The sequence below is a fragment of the Delphinus delphis genome, chromosome 2, assembly GCF_949987515.2.
Source record: "Delphinus delphis chromosome 2, mDelDel1.2, whole genome shotgun sequence".
Classification (NCBI taxonomy): Eukaryota; Metazoa; Chordata; class Mammalia; order Artiodactyla; family Delphinidae; genus Delphinus; species Delphinus delphis.
The window spans coordinates 162,601,947-162,616,322 of NC_082684.1; the positions used below are offsets into that span (position 1 = coordinate 162,601,947).

Consider the following 14,376-nt stretch of genomic DNA (forward strand, 5'->3'; position numbering starts at 1 on the left):
ATTTAGGAAGGTGAGAAACCTCCATACTGTTCTCCATAGTGGCTGTACCCATTTACATTCCCACCAACACTGCAAGAGGGTTCCCTTTTCTCCACATGCTCGCCAACATTTGGTATTCGTGTTCTTTCTGATGATAGCCATTCTGACTGTATAAGATGATGTCTCATTGCAGTTTTGATTTGCATTTCCCTGATAATTCGTGAAGTTGAGCATTTTTTCATGTGCCTGTTGGCCATCTGCATTTCTTCTTTAAAAAAAATGTCTATCCAGTTCTTCTGTCCATTTTTTAATCAGGTTGTTTGTTTTTTTTGATGTTGAGTTGTATGAGCTTTTTATATATTTTGGATATTAACCCTTTATCAGTCATCATTTGCAAATATTTTTTCCCATTCAGTAGGTTTTCTTTTCATTTTGTCCGTTTCCTTTGCTTTGCAAAAACTTTTAAGTTTAATTAGATCCCATTTGTTTATTTTTGCTTTTATTTCCTTTAAGAGATGGATCCAAAAATATATTGCCGTGATTTATGTCAGAGTGTTCCACCTATATTTTCCTCTAAGAGTTTTACAGAGATCTGATTAAAATCCAGAAGCACTGGCATGGTTGTTTTTTTCTCTCTCTCTCCTCTCTCTGAATCGATCTCTCTTTGTGTAATGAGTCTCCCTAAGGCATGATGCTGCCATAGAGAGGAGTTGGGTTGAGCATGCTCTGTAGAACAAATATTAACATTTTAAGAAATACATGATCCTTTCTAGTGACACCTGCATCTCACTTCTTGCCAATCTTACAGATGAAATTTTACCATGTCAAGAAACATCGAATACCAAGATGGAACAATGCCATCCAGATGCAAGTCTCTGCAGATTTGATTCTACAGTTGAAGGATTGAGGTGTAAGTGTTAAGATGAGATGTCTGCCTGCCTTGTCAGTGTGTAGGCCGTCCATGAGTCTCAGAAGTCTAACAGGAATATCAGACCACTAGTAGGGATACTCACTTGACAAACTCTGTTGCCATCTATGTCTTAGTTTTAGCAGGAGTATCATTGGGGTTTTAGCTGAAGTGTTATTGCAAGTCTGTTGTTTATTCAAAAAGTGAAAGACAGTAAATATGTCAATTTAAGATAATGTTGTTTTGTAAAACAATTACATTAAAGATCTTGGAATTATATACAATGTTTCTTTAAAATTTCAACGTGATTGTGAATAGTAAATTATTTAAGTTAACTGAATTCCATAAAGTAGGTAAGGTCAGATATTATGCCATTTAAAAAACCACAGTGGAAGCAGTGGTACAAGAAAAAGAAATCTCTTCATTTTTTTTTTTTTTTTGGCGGCAGTGGTTCTCATTCGGAGGATGCCCATCTGGATCAAATGAAGAACTTTTAAAAAGTAGAGGGCACTCTAAGACTTACTGAATCAAAATTTCCAGATATGAATTTGTGTGTGTGTGTTTAAGCCTTGATTGCAACTATAACCATTGTTAAGCAGCCACTCTAGTAGACTGTGATAGTCCACTGACATCTTTTTCTCCTCTCTTTAGTGTGTCAGGCCTGTGGATTTGATTTTGACATGTGTGACTGGGTGTCAGAAACATCTGCTGGGCAAACTTCCTGGATGCGCACAAAAGCAAGAGAAATTTCTGTGTTAGAATCTCCACCTCAGCAGCATCAAAGCAGTGATGATGAAGGTAGCAAATAAAAAATCATATGGATTATGCTTCCTTTTTAACTGTTTTTAGTGGTTTCTCTAGAGTTTGTGAAATACATTTACAACTAATCCAAGTCTACTTTCAAATAACTCTATACTTCCTCATGGGTAGTGCAAGCCCATTATAATAAATACTCCTAAGTCTTCCCTCCTTTCCCTCGTATTATTGCTGTCATTCATTTCATTTCATTATCAAATACATTAGGACTATTACTGTTTTGAACAAACTTATTTTTTCATTAACTAAGCAAGTTGAAAATAAAATGTTTCATTTTACTTTCATTTATTCCTTCTCTGATACTATTCTTTTCTTTATGTAGATCTGAGTTTCTGACCTGTATCATTTTCCTTCTCACTGAAGAATGCCTTTTAGCATTACTTGCAAGTCTACTGGCCACAAAATCCCTCAATTTTTATTTGTCTGAGAAAGTCTTTATTTGTATTTCATTTTTGAAGGATAATTTTTGCTGGACATAGAATTCTAGGTTGAGTTTTTTTCTTCTTCTAATATTTTAAATATTTTACTCCACTCTCTTCTTGCTTACGTGGTTCGGAAGAGAAGTCTGATCCAATTCTTATCTGTGTTCCTCTATAGGTAAGATTTTTTTCTTCCTGGAATATTTCAAGGTTTTCGCTTGTCTTTGATTGCAGTTTTGAATATAGTAATTTGCTTAGATGTAGTTTCTTGGATATTTATCCTGCTTGGTGTTTCCTGAGCTTCCAGGATCTCTGGTTTGTCTGACATTAATTTGGATGAAAATTCTCAGTCACTGTTACTTCAAATATTGATTCTCTTCCTTTCTCTCTTTCTTCTTCTCATATTTCCATTACGCATATGTTGCACCTTTTGTAGTTTCCCCAGAGTTCTTAGATAGAATCACTCCTTTCTTCACTGTTATTAATTTTTTTTCCTGTTTGCTTTTCAGTTTTGGAAGTTTCTATTGACATATCCTTAAGCTCAGAGATTCATTCCTCAGCTGAGTCAAGTCTGCTAATGAGCCCTTTGAAGGCATTTTTCATTTCTGTTATACTGTTTTTTACCCCTAGCATTTTTTGATTCTTCCCTAGAATTTCCAACTCTCTGCCTACATTATCTTTTTTGCATGTTTTCTACTTTTTCCACTGGAACTCTTAACTTATTTATCCCAGTCTGATAATTCCAGCATCCCTGCCAGATCTGGGTCTGGTTCTGATGTCTCTTCTTTCTCTTCAAACTATATATTTTTTTGCCTTTTAGTATGCCTTGTAATTTTTGTGTGTGTGAAAGCCAGGCATAATGTACTGCATAAAAGGAATTAAGGTAGATGGGTATTTAATGTGAGCTTTTATGTTTATCCAACTAGAGTTTAGGCTCTGTTTACTGTTGGCTGTAGCCGTTAATGTCTGAGACTAAAATTTCATGTAGTGTTCTTGTTTTGGTCCCACTGTTGTCTTCGGGTTTCTCTAAAGATATCTTCTGAAATAAGGTCTGAGACCCGCAGTTCTTTTGGTACTATTTCCTTGTTATCAGACAGGACCACTTTTGATGTGGTGATAAGTTGTGAGGGGAAGGGAAGCATCCTGTAGTCCTATGAATGGATCTCAGTCTTTGATCCAGTGGGGGCTGGATCTGGGTATTCTGCTCCTGTCGTGTGGAAGGTTAGAACCTGCTAGATTTGATATCTCACTTCTCCCAGTTAGGATCTCCAGTCGGTTAGCTGGTTGTAAAGCTTCTCTTGAGTGAAAGCCTTATTAAGGATAACAGGAGAGTCCAGGTATATTTCAAAATGACTACTTTTCCTCTCCCCCAGCTGTAGGCACAAGAGGATTTTTCTCTGATTCTTACTGTGAGAACCTGGTAGGGCTCCTGAAGGTAAAACTCACAAAAGAGTGGGGTCCTCCCTAAGATGGGGCTGCCTGGAGTTTTTAACTCGCAAATGTTTTCACACTGAGCCTCCAGCAGTTCATCAATCACAATCTAGTTTTTTCCACCCCTGTACTTTCCCATACAATTTTGGGATTCTGCTCTTGAAAGTTGTGATTCTCTGTATCTGCTTACCTCACCAATTCTTGCACAGTGGTTTGTACCATGACCTCAGTTTTCCTAGGGGTCTAAGAAGAGTTGTTGATTTTCAGTTTGTTCATATATTTTCTTGCTAAGTGGACAGGAATAACAACTTCCAAGCTTCTTACATGGTGGTCCAGAAACTGGAAATTTTGCAGGCTTTTTTTCAATGAGATTTGTTCTCTTTCTAAACCCACTTTACTCTTTCCTGCTCTTCTACTTTGTTCCTACCTCCTTGTTCAGCAATTTTATCGTGGTGTTACTCAGCAACCCAGAACCTTATCTGAGTAACAATCCTGGTTTAGGGTTTTATACTTGATGGTAATGCTTGGAGTTTTGCACGTACTGTCTCTTAGCCATAGCCCACAACAGTGAGGGTAAGTATCTTTCCCACCTCAGTTTACGAGAATGATTTCCAGACCTAATCTTTGACCTCATAGAGAGAATTTGACTCTGTTCATCCAGGATTTTGCAACATTTAAATTAGTCAAAATTCTAGCTACTACAGCCTGCTTCTGGTCCCAACATCCAAGAGTTCTGTGGTTTCAGCCCTGCTCATCACTTGGCATATCTATTTTTTCCTTATCTTTTGAGATGTTTTATCTTGTTTAGTCTGTCTCTGCTTTTGTAAAAATGTGTTTTTATTTTATTTATCATTTCCTTACATATAGGTCAGAGGAAAAGTATTAACTTATTATATACTAGTTTGATTAAAGGCTAACATGTCTAGTAAATAAATTTCACTGAATTTAAGTTCAACGTTTTTAGATGTTGCAGGAATATTTGCTCTCTTACAAAGAAATAAAACATTTGAAAGACTTTATCTTTGAAAATTGAAGTTATAAAACAGAAATATCTTTGTATCTCTGTATTGTGTATATTATTGAGTTCAAAAGCAATCCAAATTGGTTTTAAGAATCAGATGGAAAAAATTGATTGACAGTATTTTTATGTACTGTACAATCCATATGTGTAGTTTAGTAGGACTGTAAGTATATGATGCTTCCATGTAGTTTGGTAAGAAAGAGGGCAGTTTAAATTATATTCCCTTAAAAGGTAAAAGTTTTTCTGTGAAGAATAGAAAAAATAATCAAAAGGGAAAATAATTTTGGGAAGAAAGATGAGGAATTTTTGATTAAAGAAAGATTGCATTGTTATATTCAGAAGAATGATCATTTGGTGGCACAGAGATTTTTATATCAGTAGATTTCTTTTTATAAGAATATTGAATTTTCATATTGAAGGTATTGTCAAACTGATTTTAGGAATTAGGAGGAGATTACAATGCATTTTAGAAATCAAATATGGAAACGAAAATCTGTAATTTGTAGTTGATGCAATCTTTTAAAAACATGGTATTCTTTTAAATAAAATATTTGTGTTTCGAGCTTGATTTGGAAAAGTAATACAATAATTTTGTTCAAACAGAAAGCAGCTAATTTTTTCTAAGTTGCGTTTTTTCCCCTTTATTTTTCAGGTTACTATATATGGGTAGGGGCTAAGCATGCTTCTACTCTTAACCATTTAGGCAGCAGGGCTTATCTAAATAGCTCTGTGTGTCACTGCTTGGGCAAGAGCTGTCATCTTCAATTCTATTACTCTATGGAAAACAGTGTTCTGAGAGTAGGACTGTATAATAAAAAGGTGAGAAGAAACTTGCATCAATTTCAAATTCATTGAATAAATGAAATTTCTATTCTTGGCAACTTCTGTTTCCATTTCTCAGTTGCATGTAGGCTATTCTTTATCTTGACTTTATTTGGGATACCTTTAATTTTTTTTTTTTTTTTTGCTTCTGAGGGGTAATTTGTTTTTTTCTTTTCCATTATGGTTTATTGCAGGATATTGAATGTAGTTCCCTGTGCAATACAATAACACAAATGTTGTTTAATTGGTATACGTTTAAAAAGAAGTATTAAGAAGCTGGTTTAGGAGATATTGTCGTGTACACTGTGGTAGTTTGCAAAATATTTCATAAAATTGGTAAAATTCATGAAAATACATTAAACACTATGGTGTAATAATATATTTGGGATTCTGTATTGTTAACTCTATACTGAAGCTCTGATGTGATCTGTTCTGGATTTTTGATCTCTGTATACTTAAAGCTGTAAATATGATGGAAGCAAATTACTTGTTCTGGTACAGTAGATACAGTTTTAAAAGATTGGTAATTGCTGATTAAATACAGCCAAATGAGTCATATAAATTAAAAAAAAAATGGTGTGCTGGGCAGAGTGAAAGTTGTAGTGGTAATGCTAGTGAATAAACAAATCCCTTTTTTTTTTTTTAACCTAACTAACTGAAAACAATTCTCTACAATTGGGAAAACACTTGAGACACTTTAAGAACTTCTATTGTGAAGAAGAATTTATTTATAGGTAGGAGGAAAAAAATCATAGGGGTAAACAGCAGTTATTCTACAAATGGGAAACATTTGACAATAATTGCAGGAATTCTGACATTGGAAAAGAAAGACAGTAAAAGTATCCAAGCAAGAAGTTTCCTTGGGCTCAGGAATACTTTGGATAAATCCAGTTGAAACTTCTGCATGACGTCAGCCAGATTGATTATTCAACAAAAGTTTGTCATCTGTACTTAACAAGTGCCACTAACCATCTGCCAACAGCATTTTCTTCTATTCTTTTCTGAAGTTTGCAGTGACTTCATAATTAATCCTCAAGTATCAGACTGCTTATTACCAAGATACTTGAACATTCAAGAGACATTCCCCTTTTCTTCTGAGTTCTATCATATCATCTCCCCCTTTTCCTTTTGTGTTGTTTTCGTCATATCCAGTCTTTTTTCTTCTACTTCTCTTTTCCAGACTTCTAAAGCATGAAGTTGAATGACTACTCTCATCAGATGGCCTAATACATTGTCCTTTGTTACCCGGATGAGACACAATTTGTAGCATTTTGTAACATTTTTTTTTGTAGCAATATTTGGCAGTCCACTGCCCTAGAATCTATTTGATATATTTCATTCAATTTGACATGGTGTGGGGTGGGTGGAGGGACAGAAACCTCTCCCTGCCCTTTGTGTAATACTCCAAACTTTCCAGATAATTGAGAGAAATTTTACAAATAAAAAAGAGGTTAAACTTTAACCGTATATGTTATGCCATTCAAGCTTTAAGCACCTTTTAGTTGTTATCACCTGTGCCATGTAAACCAAGCCCACTGAGCTTTCATGCAATTTGAAATTTTCTGTAATTTCCAAATCCTTCTTCACAAAGGCATAAAAAAAAAGTCTGGAATAATTTTGTTGAGCTTATATTATACTTAAAGATGCTTTAAAAATATACGGTCCTACAATAGTGTTTTTCACATGGTGGGTAATCAATAGTCATTAGATTTTGAATGAGTCACTGTCCTAAGTTTGAGTAGAAACTTGTTATCTATCTTCTAATACTAAGGATTATTTTAATCTACCCTGAACATCAGTGATGGATTTTAAGTTTCAGTGTGTGGATATGGAGTTTTGAATTATTGAAAGTGAGCAATATCATTCCTCTGCTGGCTCTGGGGTTGCACAAGAAAAAAGTGCAAACAAATTGGCTTCAGATACCACCTCATATAATGAGAACAGACTTACCAAGATTCCGTCTCCCACATTATAGGAAAAGAAGAAGTTAATTATGGAGAACTGACCTAGTGTGCTAATCAGAACCAATTGGTGGGGGTACATCTTAGAGAGTGTTGACTGATGTTTGATCCATTTAGTTTACCCAGAATTCTGCAAGGCAGTGTCCAGTCTTTTCTGACACTGTTTGCTGTGCTCTATACACGTAAAACGTTGGTCACCGATGCAAACTGCATCAAAGCACATTTAAATTACAAGTTGATGTTTTATCACAAAGTTAAAAGGACTTCAAACCTATCATTTAAAAAATTAGCTCTTGATGAAAATGATCATTTACATATTCCATGAATAGAATAACGAAAATAACCCTTAGAACGAAATGTGCTGATGAACCAAGAAATACCTGGTGAGAATGCTGAGGGTAATTTTCTTTATTTTCAGAGTACTTTAGAACTTGAGAAATAGAAAATAGGTAAAAGACAAGTTAACTCAAAAGTTGAAACTTTTCAAGTCAGCTTCAGTGTGTAGCAGTTCTAGTTTGTACCATCGAACTATTCTTAGGATTAAGTCTCTGTCCATCATCTATAAGAAAATAATCATAGCAATGGCCTATCTTTTATCCTGAGGACAGCTGCCATGTCAGTGAGCCACGGATAGTGGGGGTGTCCAGCTTATGGTGCCTTTTACATTATTTTAAAATTCCCACTGGCAAATAAATAGCAGGAACACATAGTTGGGACAGGAAAGAAAATGCCTTAGAAAATATCTTTTCTTGTATGATACAGATTTTAAAGCTATAATAAGCTCTCCTTGAAGGAAGGTTTTTGCCACAGTACATGGTCCTATCACCACATGCAATCAAAAGTAGTTAAAAAAATAACCTTGAATTTGATACCTTGGTTTTTTTTCATTGAAAGGGGGAAGGATAAGCTGATCTCTAAGAGATCTAGTGATTTTTCTTGAAAGGTAAAATGGCATTATTGATCCTGGTCTAGGGGAATAAAGACATTTAAATAATTTTGATTGATTTTAGGATAATAGAAAATTAGAACATCCCTTGAAAGGCTTTTCGGAACTGAGGGTTTCTTTTTTACATTGACACCTGTTGAAAGTAACTAGATAAGAGTCTGAGAGTAAGGACAAAAATAAAATAAAAGCTGATTTCATTTAGTTGAGGTAAATCCTTTTTCCTTTTCATTGCTTGTGTTGTCAGATAGGAAAATGTGTTAAAAAAATTCTGGATTTCATACACAATATACCATTAACTTGTGTGAAAAACCATTTAAGTTTAGAAAGAACTCTGCTCAGCTTTCTGAAAAAAATGTAAATGCATTCTTCTTCAAGTAGAACGGGGGAATCAGTTAGGCACTGTGAAGAGAGAGCACAATAGCTGTAAATTATCGTCATAAAATTAAAGTGAGGGGACATGGTGAATGCAGCTTGCCAAGTAGTGTCACTGACAGCATCTGTGGAGAATGTCGTGTCTCGATGCTAAATAATTGACGTTGCATTAGAAATTATTGAAAGAAAAATTTGCTGTATTTATCAACTTTTTATAACTTCACTTCATTGTGATGTGACCTGGAAGCTATCAGCTGAAAATGTGTCCCCCATGTATGTTTCATTGTCTTGTGGAAGTCTTAACCATTGATATGAATAAGTAATGGAATGAAGTATATTTTAATTGGTTTTGACTATCTTCTGAAATACTTAAGACTTGGAAATTGGAGTAGATAACAAAGAGCAAAGGACTAAGTTAAAAATAGATTCATTTTTAGAAAATCTTAAGTATGAATGAAATAAGTGAAACCAAGTGAGGAAATGAAGGCTAACGACAGTCTGAAAAAGTATGAGTGTCATGTGTCATTTGAATTACAACTAGATGTCACCTTTCAGTGCTGTTTCCTATCTCTCAGAAGGAGAACACAGAGGTAGTCTCAGAGCTCAACCTGAGACATATTTATGCCACTGTCTGCATTTTCACCATAGTTCATTATACATATATTTCACTAAATCTAAGGAAAAATAGGATTATTTCAGAACGTAAAAGCACAGTCATAAATCATAAAGTCCACTACCATAGGCAAAATTGCGGAGTACATTATAGACTTTTATCGAATATCTGACCTCATAGTATATAGTAACATAATTTTGGATACACTTTGCAACCTAGAAAATGATCACCATACAAATGCATGACATAGCATGCTTTAGAAGACATGAAAAGGTCTTTGACTGAGTGACTGGAGAGTCAAATAGAAGTATAATCTCCAGAAAACAAGTGTATTATTTGGAACTTGGAATGAATTCTTCCATAGGAAAAAATATGTAAGATGAGATTGTACAGAAAATATGTCTGATAACAATTTTTTAACTTTCATGTTAAATATTTGCCTGCCATTTTTTCTTTCCTGTTATCATGGCAATATTGCAAAATGAAGTAATGTCAGTGGGATTAAGATATAAATAGCTGGTTTATTAGTTGCTATTTAGAATTTTATTTTTTGAAGTGCAGTACTTTATTCAAGATTCCGTTCAAATTTTTCTGTCCTTACTCTCCATCATAAAAAAAGAATAGGCAGCTTTACTATGTAGACATGTTTTATTTCCTTATTTTTAAAAACAATAATCTTTATAGAGCAGTTTTAGATTCACAGCAAAATCAAGAGGAAGGTACAGAGATTTCCCTTATACCCCCTGTCCCCGCACATGCTTAGCCTCACCCATTATCAGCATCCTCCACCAGAGTGGTACACATGTTACAATTGATGAATCAACATTGACATGTCATTATCACCTGAAGTCTCTAGTTTACATTAGGGTTCACTCTTGGTGTTGCACATTCTATGGGTTTGGACAAATGTATAATGAATGACACGTATCCATCATTATATTATCATAAAGAGTATTTTCACTACCCTAAAAATCCTCTGTGCTCTATCTTTTCATCCCTTCCCCTCTCCTTTTCTTCATTTTTCGTTTAAAATGTTATATAGCTTTTTAACCAATACTTTAGATTTCTTAGTACTTAATATCCTACAGGTAGGGTAAAATCTACTGAAATATAATTAAGAGAGCCACATATATAACTATGGGAATAGAATTTGGGAATGAGTGATATCTTTTTCTTTGGATCAAAGGAAGAAGAAATATTTTGGACATACAGCATATCAACTCACAGAAAATGGGTGAAAGCGGATGTGTTAATACCAGAAGGACTGAAGACATTTCAGGTATAAAAGGGAAAAACAAGTATTTTTTATCATGAGTTTAATTTTTAGCTTTGTAGTTATGAATTTATCACCCATTGCTTAATTTAAATTAGCATTGAAATTAGGGATGTAGGCTTGTATATCTGGGGAGAGCAATTACTTTTCATTGTACCTAGCCCTACTCAGGTCAAATCTTTCTTTTTTTTTTTTTTTTTTTTTTTTTTGCCGTACGTGGGCCTCTCACTGTTGTGGCCTCTCCCGTTGCGGAGCACAGGCTCCGGACGCGTAGGCTCCTGCATCGGCAGGCGGACTCTCAACCACTGTGCCACCAGGGAAGCCCTAAATTTATTCTTCTAAATGTTCTCTTCTATTGTGTATCTTACTGTCTGCCTGACATTTCCCTTCATGCATTGCAATAACTAATTTTAGTAGTTAAAAAAACAAATGCAGTTATAGCTCTAGTATAAGTAGTGTTAACACTTATTCTTTTCCTTGAATATTAAAGTAAGAGGGCTGTGAAGATGACCAAACAACAAGTTTGCAGTCAGGGACGTTGTCGGTGGTTAAATGGGATGCCTTCGTCAGATCATGGGTCGTTTCTCAGAGGCCTCAGTGGATCTAATGTGCCCATCAGTCTTATGTGTGTGGGTCAAGCTGATCAAATAGGAACTTTATTCTTAGTTGTATTTGCTTGCTCTTTAAACAGGCATTTTTCTTAATAATTCTTTAATCTCTATTATTTGTTTTTGGGTCTTTTTGAAGAGATTGTAAGTTCACAAATTGTTCTTTGTTTTTCCCTGAAGATTATTTTTGAAGGGACTATTTTGAGCCAGAAAGGTTTTATTGGGCTAGACGAGCTCTGGGTCTACGCCTGTGCACAGGCCCCATCCAGACAGCTTTGCTCTGCAGATGAATTCACTTGTGCCAGCGGCCAGTGCATCGCCCAGGAATTGGTCTGTGACTCTCAGCAGGACTGTTCTGATGAGAGTGATGAGGATCCAGCGACTTGCTGTAAGTAAATTAATGGTTTACTCACTCATATGCTCACATTCATGACTATGCTTGGATTTAAGAGTCTTTGTCTTGAGCAAGGTACATTTAATTTGTATGAAGTAAGATGAATGTACATTCTCATTCTGAAGCCATCACTACTATTCCTCGTGGGCGTCTCTGTCCTACATCTCTATGATGTTTTGGTGCTTTTTGCTAACACTTGAAATCTCTCTATTTGTTCAACAAATGAATAGTTGTGATTAGTTGTGTGTGTTTGTGTGTGTGTGTGTGTGTGGATTAAAGAGGAAAATGGATGGGAGAGGGAACCTATTTGTACTCTTCTCTTTGGAGACATATATTATGGATTGCTAACCTTTATTAAATGTAGGGCTTTTTCTATTCTGACCAATCATGTAGGAAGCTGTGGGGAAAGGGTAAAGAGGAGAAGGGCTGCCATGGCCTTCCAGACAACCATGGTGACATAGAAATCCTGTCAGCCATGGTTGGTATTCATGACTAGGCAAAAAAGCCCAACAACTTCATTTCAGACCGTTTATGGAGAGTCTTTGATAGGAGTAATGATGAGAAATTCCATGACTATTCAAACCTAGTTGTATTAGAAAGGAAATATAATGTAATTTACAACCTACATGATGGTTCTCATATGAGGTAACTTAGCAACTAAGATACTTGTGTCTCTTTAGAAATGAATTAAAACTAAATGCATCCAATTTTTATGTCACAAACAAGAGGGTTTTTTAATTATTAAAAATTTGACATTTATTTTGCTGCAGTGTTTTATTTTAGTGATATATTTTGTTGAGCAAAAGAAAAGTATGGCAGTAAGATAAATGTCACCTTTTTAATGAAAATGCTTCTGCTGATGGGCAAGTAAGCATTTTATTAACAGCAGTGGACTGGGGTGTAGAAAAGGGAAGATGGGAAAGCAAGCGAGAAATCCTCTGCCTGTTTGTAAGCAGGAATTCAATTAATTCCTCAGACACCTGGTCTTAACCATAGATTGAAGCAAAATAATCTCCTTACCAATATGATCTCTGTGGATATTTTCGGTGCTCTCTTTTTGTTCATTAAAAAATATGAGGACCATTCATTTTCTCCAATGTGAGTGTCACATTCCTCTTTATGCTTCATTTAAATGCTTTTTAACAGACAATTTGGTTCATTTCTTTTGGAGAAATTCACCTTTCTAGTGGTTTGTATTATTCTCAATTCCAATAACTGAAAGTAAATATATTTCTTATCTTTTCAATTCTACATATGGAAACTTAGCTTCTTCTCTCCTTTTTTTCCTCTGGTGAAGGCTTTCCTTTCAATTGGTTTTCGTAATCGAATTCCACCTAGAGTATTGGTAGATACTTTAGCATTTGATTTTGGACATATTTTCCCATTTCTCCTCCTTTATTGAAGTTTTATTGATTGCTTATCTGGCATTTTCCCCATAGAGTATATCTTGATACCATCCTGCCATTTCCTTTGTGTGAATTCAGGGACAGATGGCTGTGCTTATCAACAGATAGTGTTACTTCTTAGTCTGATAAGTATTCCAAATAATGTAAGCTCATTTGGCCAAAGAAAACCTGTCATGCTTGCTTGAGATCAACCTTATGTAAGGGATATGACCAAAAAAAAAAAGGTAGCCATGTTACATATTACAAAATATCCATATACTTTGATGTCAGCATGAGTATTTCATGTAAATATTTGTACAATCATTTTTGCTTTGAGGAAATTATTTATATAGTAATTGAATTATTAGAATTGATATAACGTTACACTATTTCCTGCACTAAAGTGTTTAACATATTGTGCATATATACACATGCATATATATGTCATTACAAATTAAGAGGCTTTCCTTTGAAAGTTAAAGCCACTTTGAAACATTTTCCACATACTTTTAAATTTATATTTTACAAATTTGAATTCGTTATACAAATTTTTCTTAAAAATAGAATTTTAAAGTTCATGAAGCACAAGGAAAGTGCTTTTATATCTTCTTTGTATCCCAGTATAGGATGAATCTCCAGAGTGCTGTAGCTCATAGATATAGTTTGAAATCACCAGGAGTACTTACCATACTCTGGAAACTCGGTAAATATTAACTCATGAATATTGTCAGTTGGTATCTGTAGTCAGTGTGATTTTTGCAAAAGGCACATTCACTCAGGTGTTCTTTCTTTACCAAGTTCCTCTTACTTTTATACTGTTTTGACAAATGTAGTTGATTGAGCCTGTAGCCTAGTGCCTTTTCAAAAGCGGTTAATGGTAAAGGGAAAATGGGTTTTGCTAGTTTGCTATTATAGCGTTACTTCCTTGACCAGCAGTATCAGCGGCAGCATCTGAGAGTTCCTTTGAAATGCAGAACTTGAATATAACCCAGCCTTACAGGATCCGGAGTTTCATTTTAACAATGTCCCTGGTGATTCACCTGCGTATTAGAAGAGATGGCTGAGAGAGAAAACAGGTGGCAATAAAAAAAAAAAGTAGTCTTAAGAGGCAAATTGGAGGCCTTTCATGATAGAAACAAAACTCCCAGTACTTCACTAATCCCTAAGGGCATTATAATTCCAAACAATATATTTTAAAATAGTTTTATTAAGGTATAATTATTGTATGAAAATCGGCACAAAATCAATGTATACAGTTTGATAAGTTTGGACATATGCATACACCTGTGAAACTGTCACCACATCCTTCACATCCAAAGTTTTCCTTGTCCTCCCCTGCCCCCCCCCCCCACCCCTTTTGTAGTGAGAACACTTGACGCAAGATTTATCTTCTTAACTAGGTGGGGCTATGCATGTGGGTGCCCTGGAA

General features: G+C 35.0%; 1 protein-coding gene across 1 annotated transcript in view; it reads left to right on the forward strand.

Annotated features, from left to right (window-relative positions):
- MALRD1 (MAM and LDL receptor class A domain containing 1) overlaps window positions 1-14,376 on the forward strand; it is a 593,611-nt gene that overhangs the window by 75,826 nt on the left and 503,409 nt on the right. Inside the window, exons 7-11 of the mRNA XM_060003111.1 lie at window positions 788-889; window positions 1,538-1,684; window positions 5,226-5,392; window positions 10,474-10,566; window positions 11,349-11,556. Of these exons, the coding sequence (XP_059859094.1) occupies window positions 788-889; window positions 1,538-1,684; window positions 5,226-5,392; window positions 10,474-10,566; window positions 11,349-11,556 (717 nt within the window). The remainder of the gene's footprint in view (window positions 1-787; window positions 890-1,537; window positions 1,685-5,225; window positions 5,393-10,473; window positions 10,567-11,348; window positions 11,557-14,376) is intronic.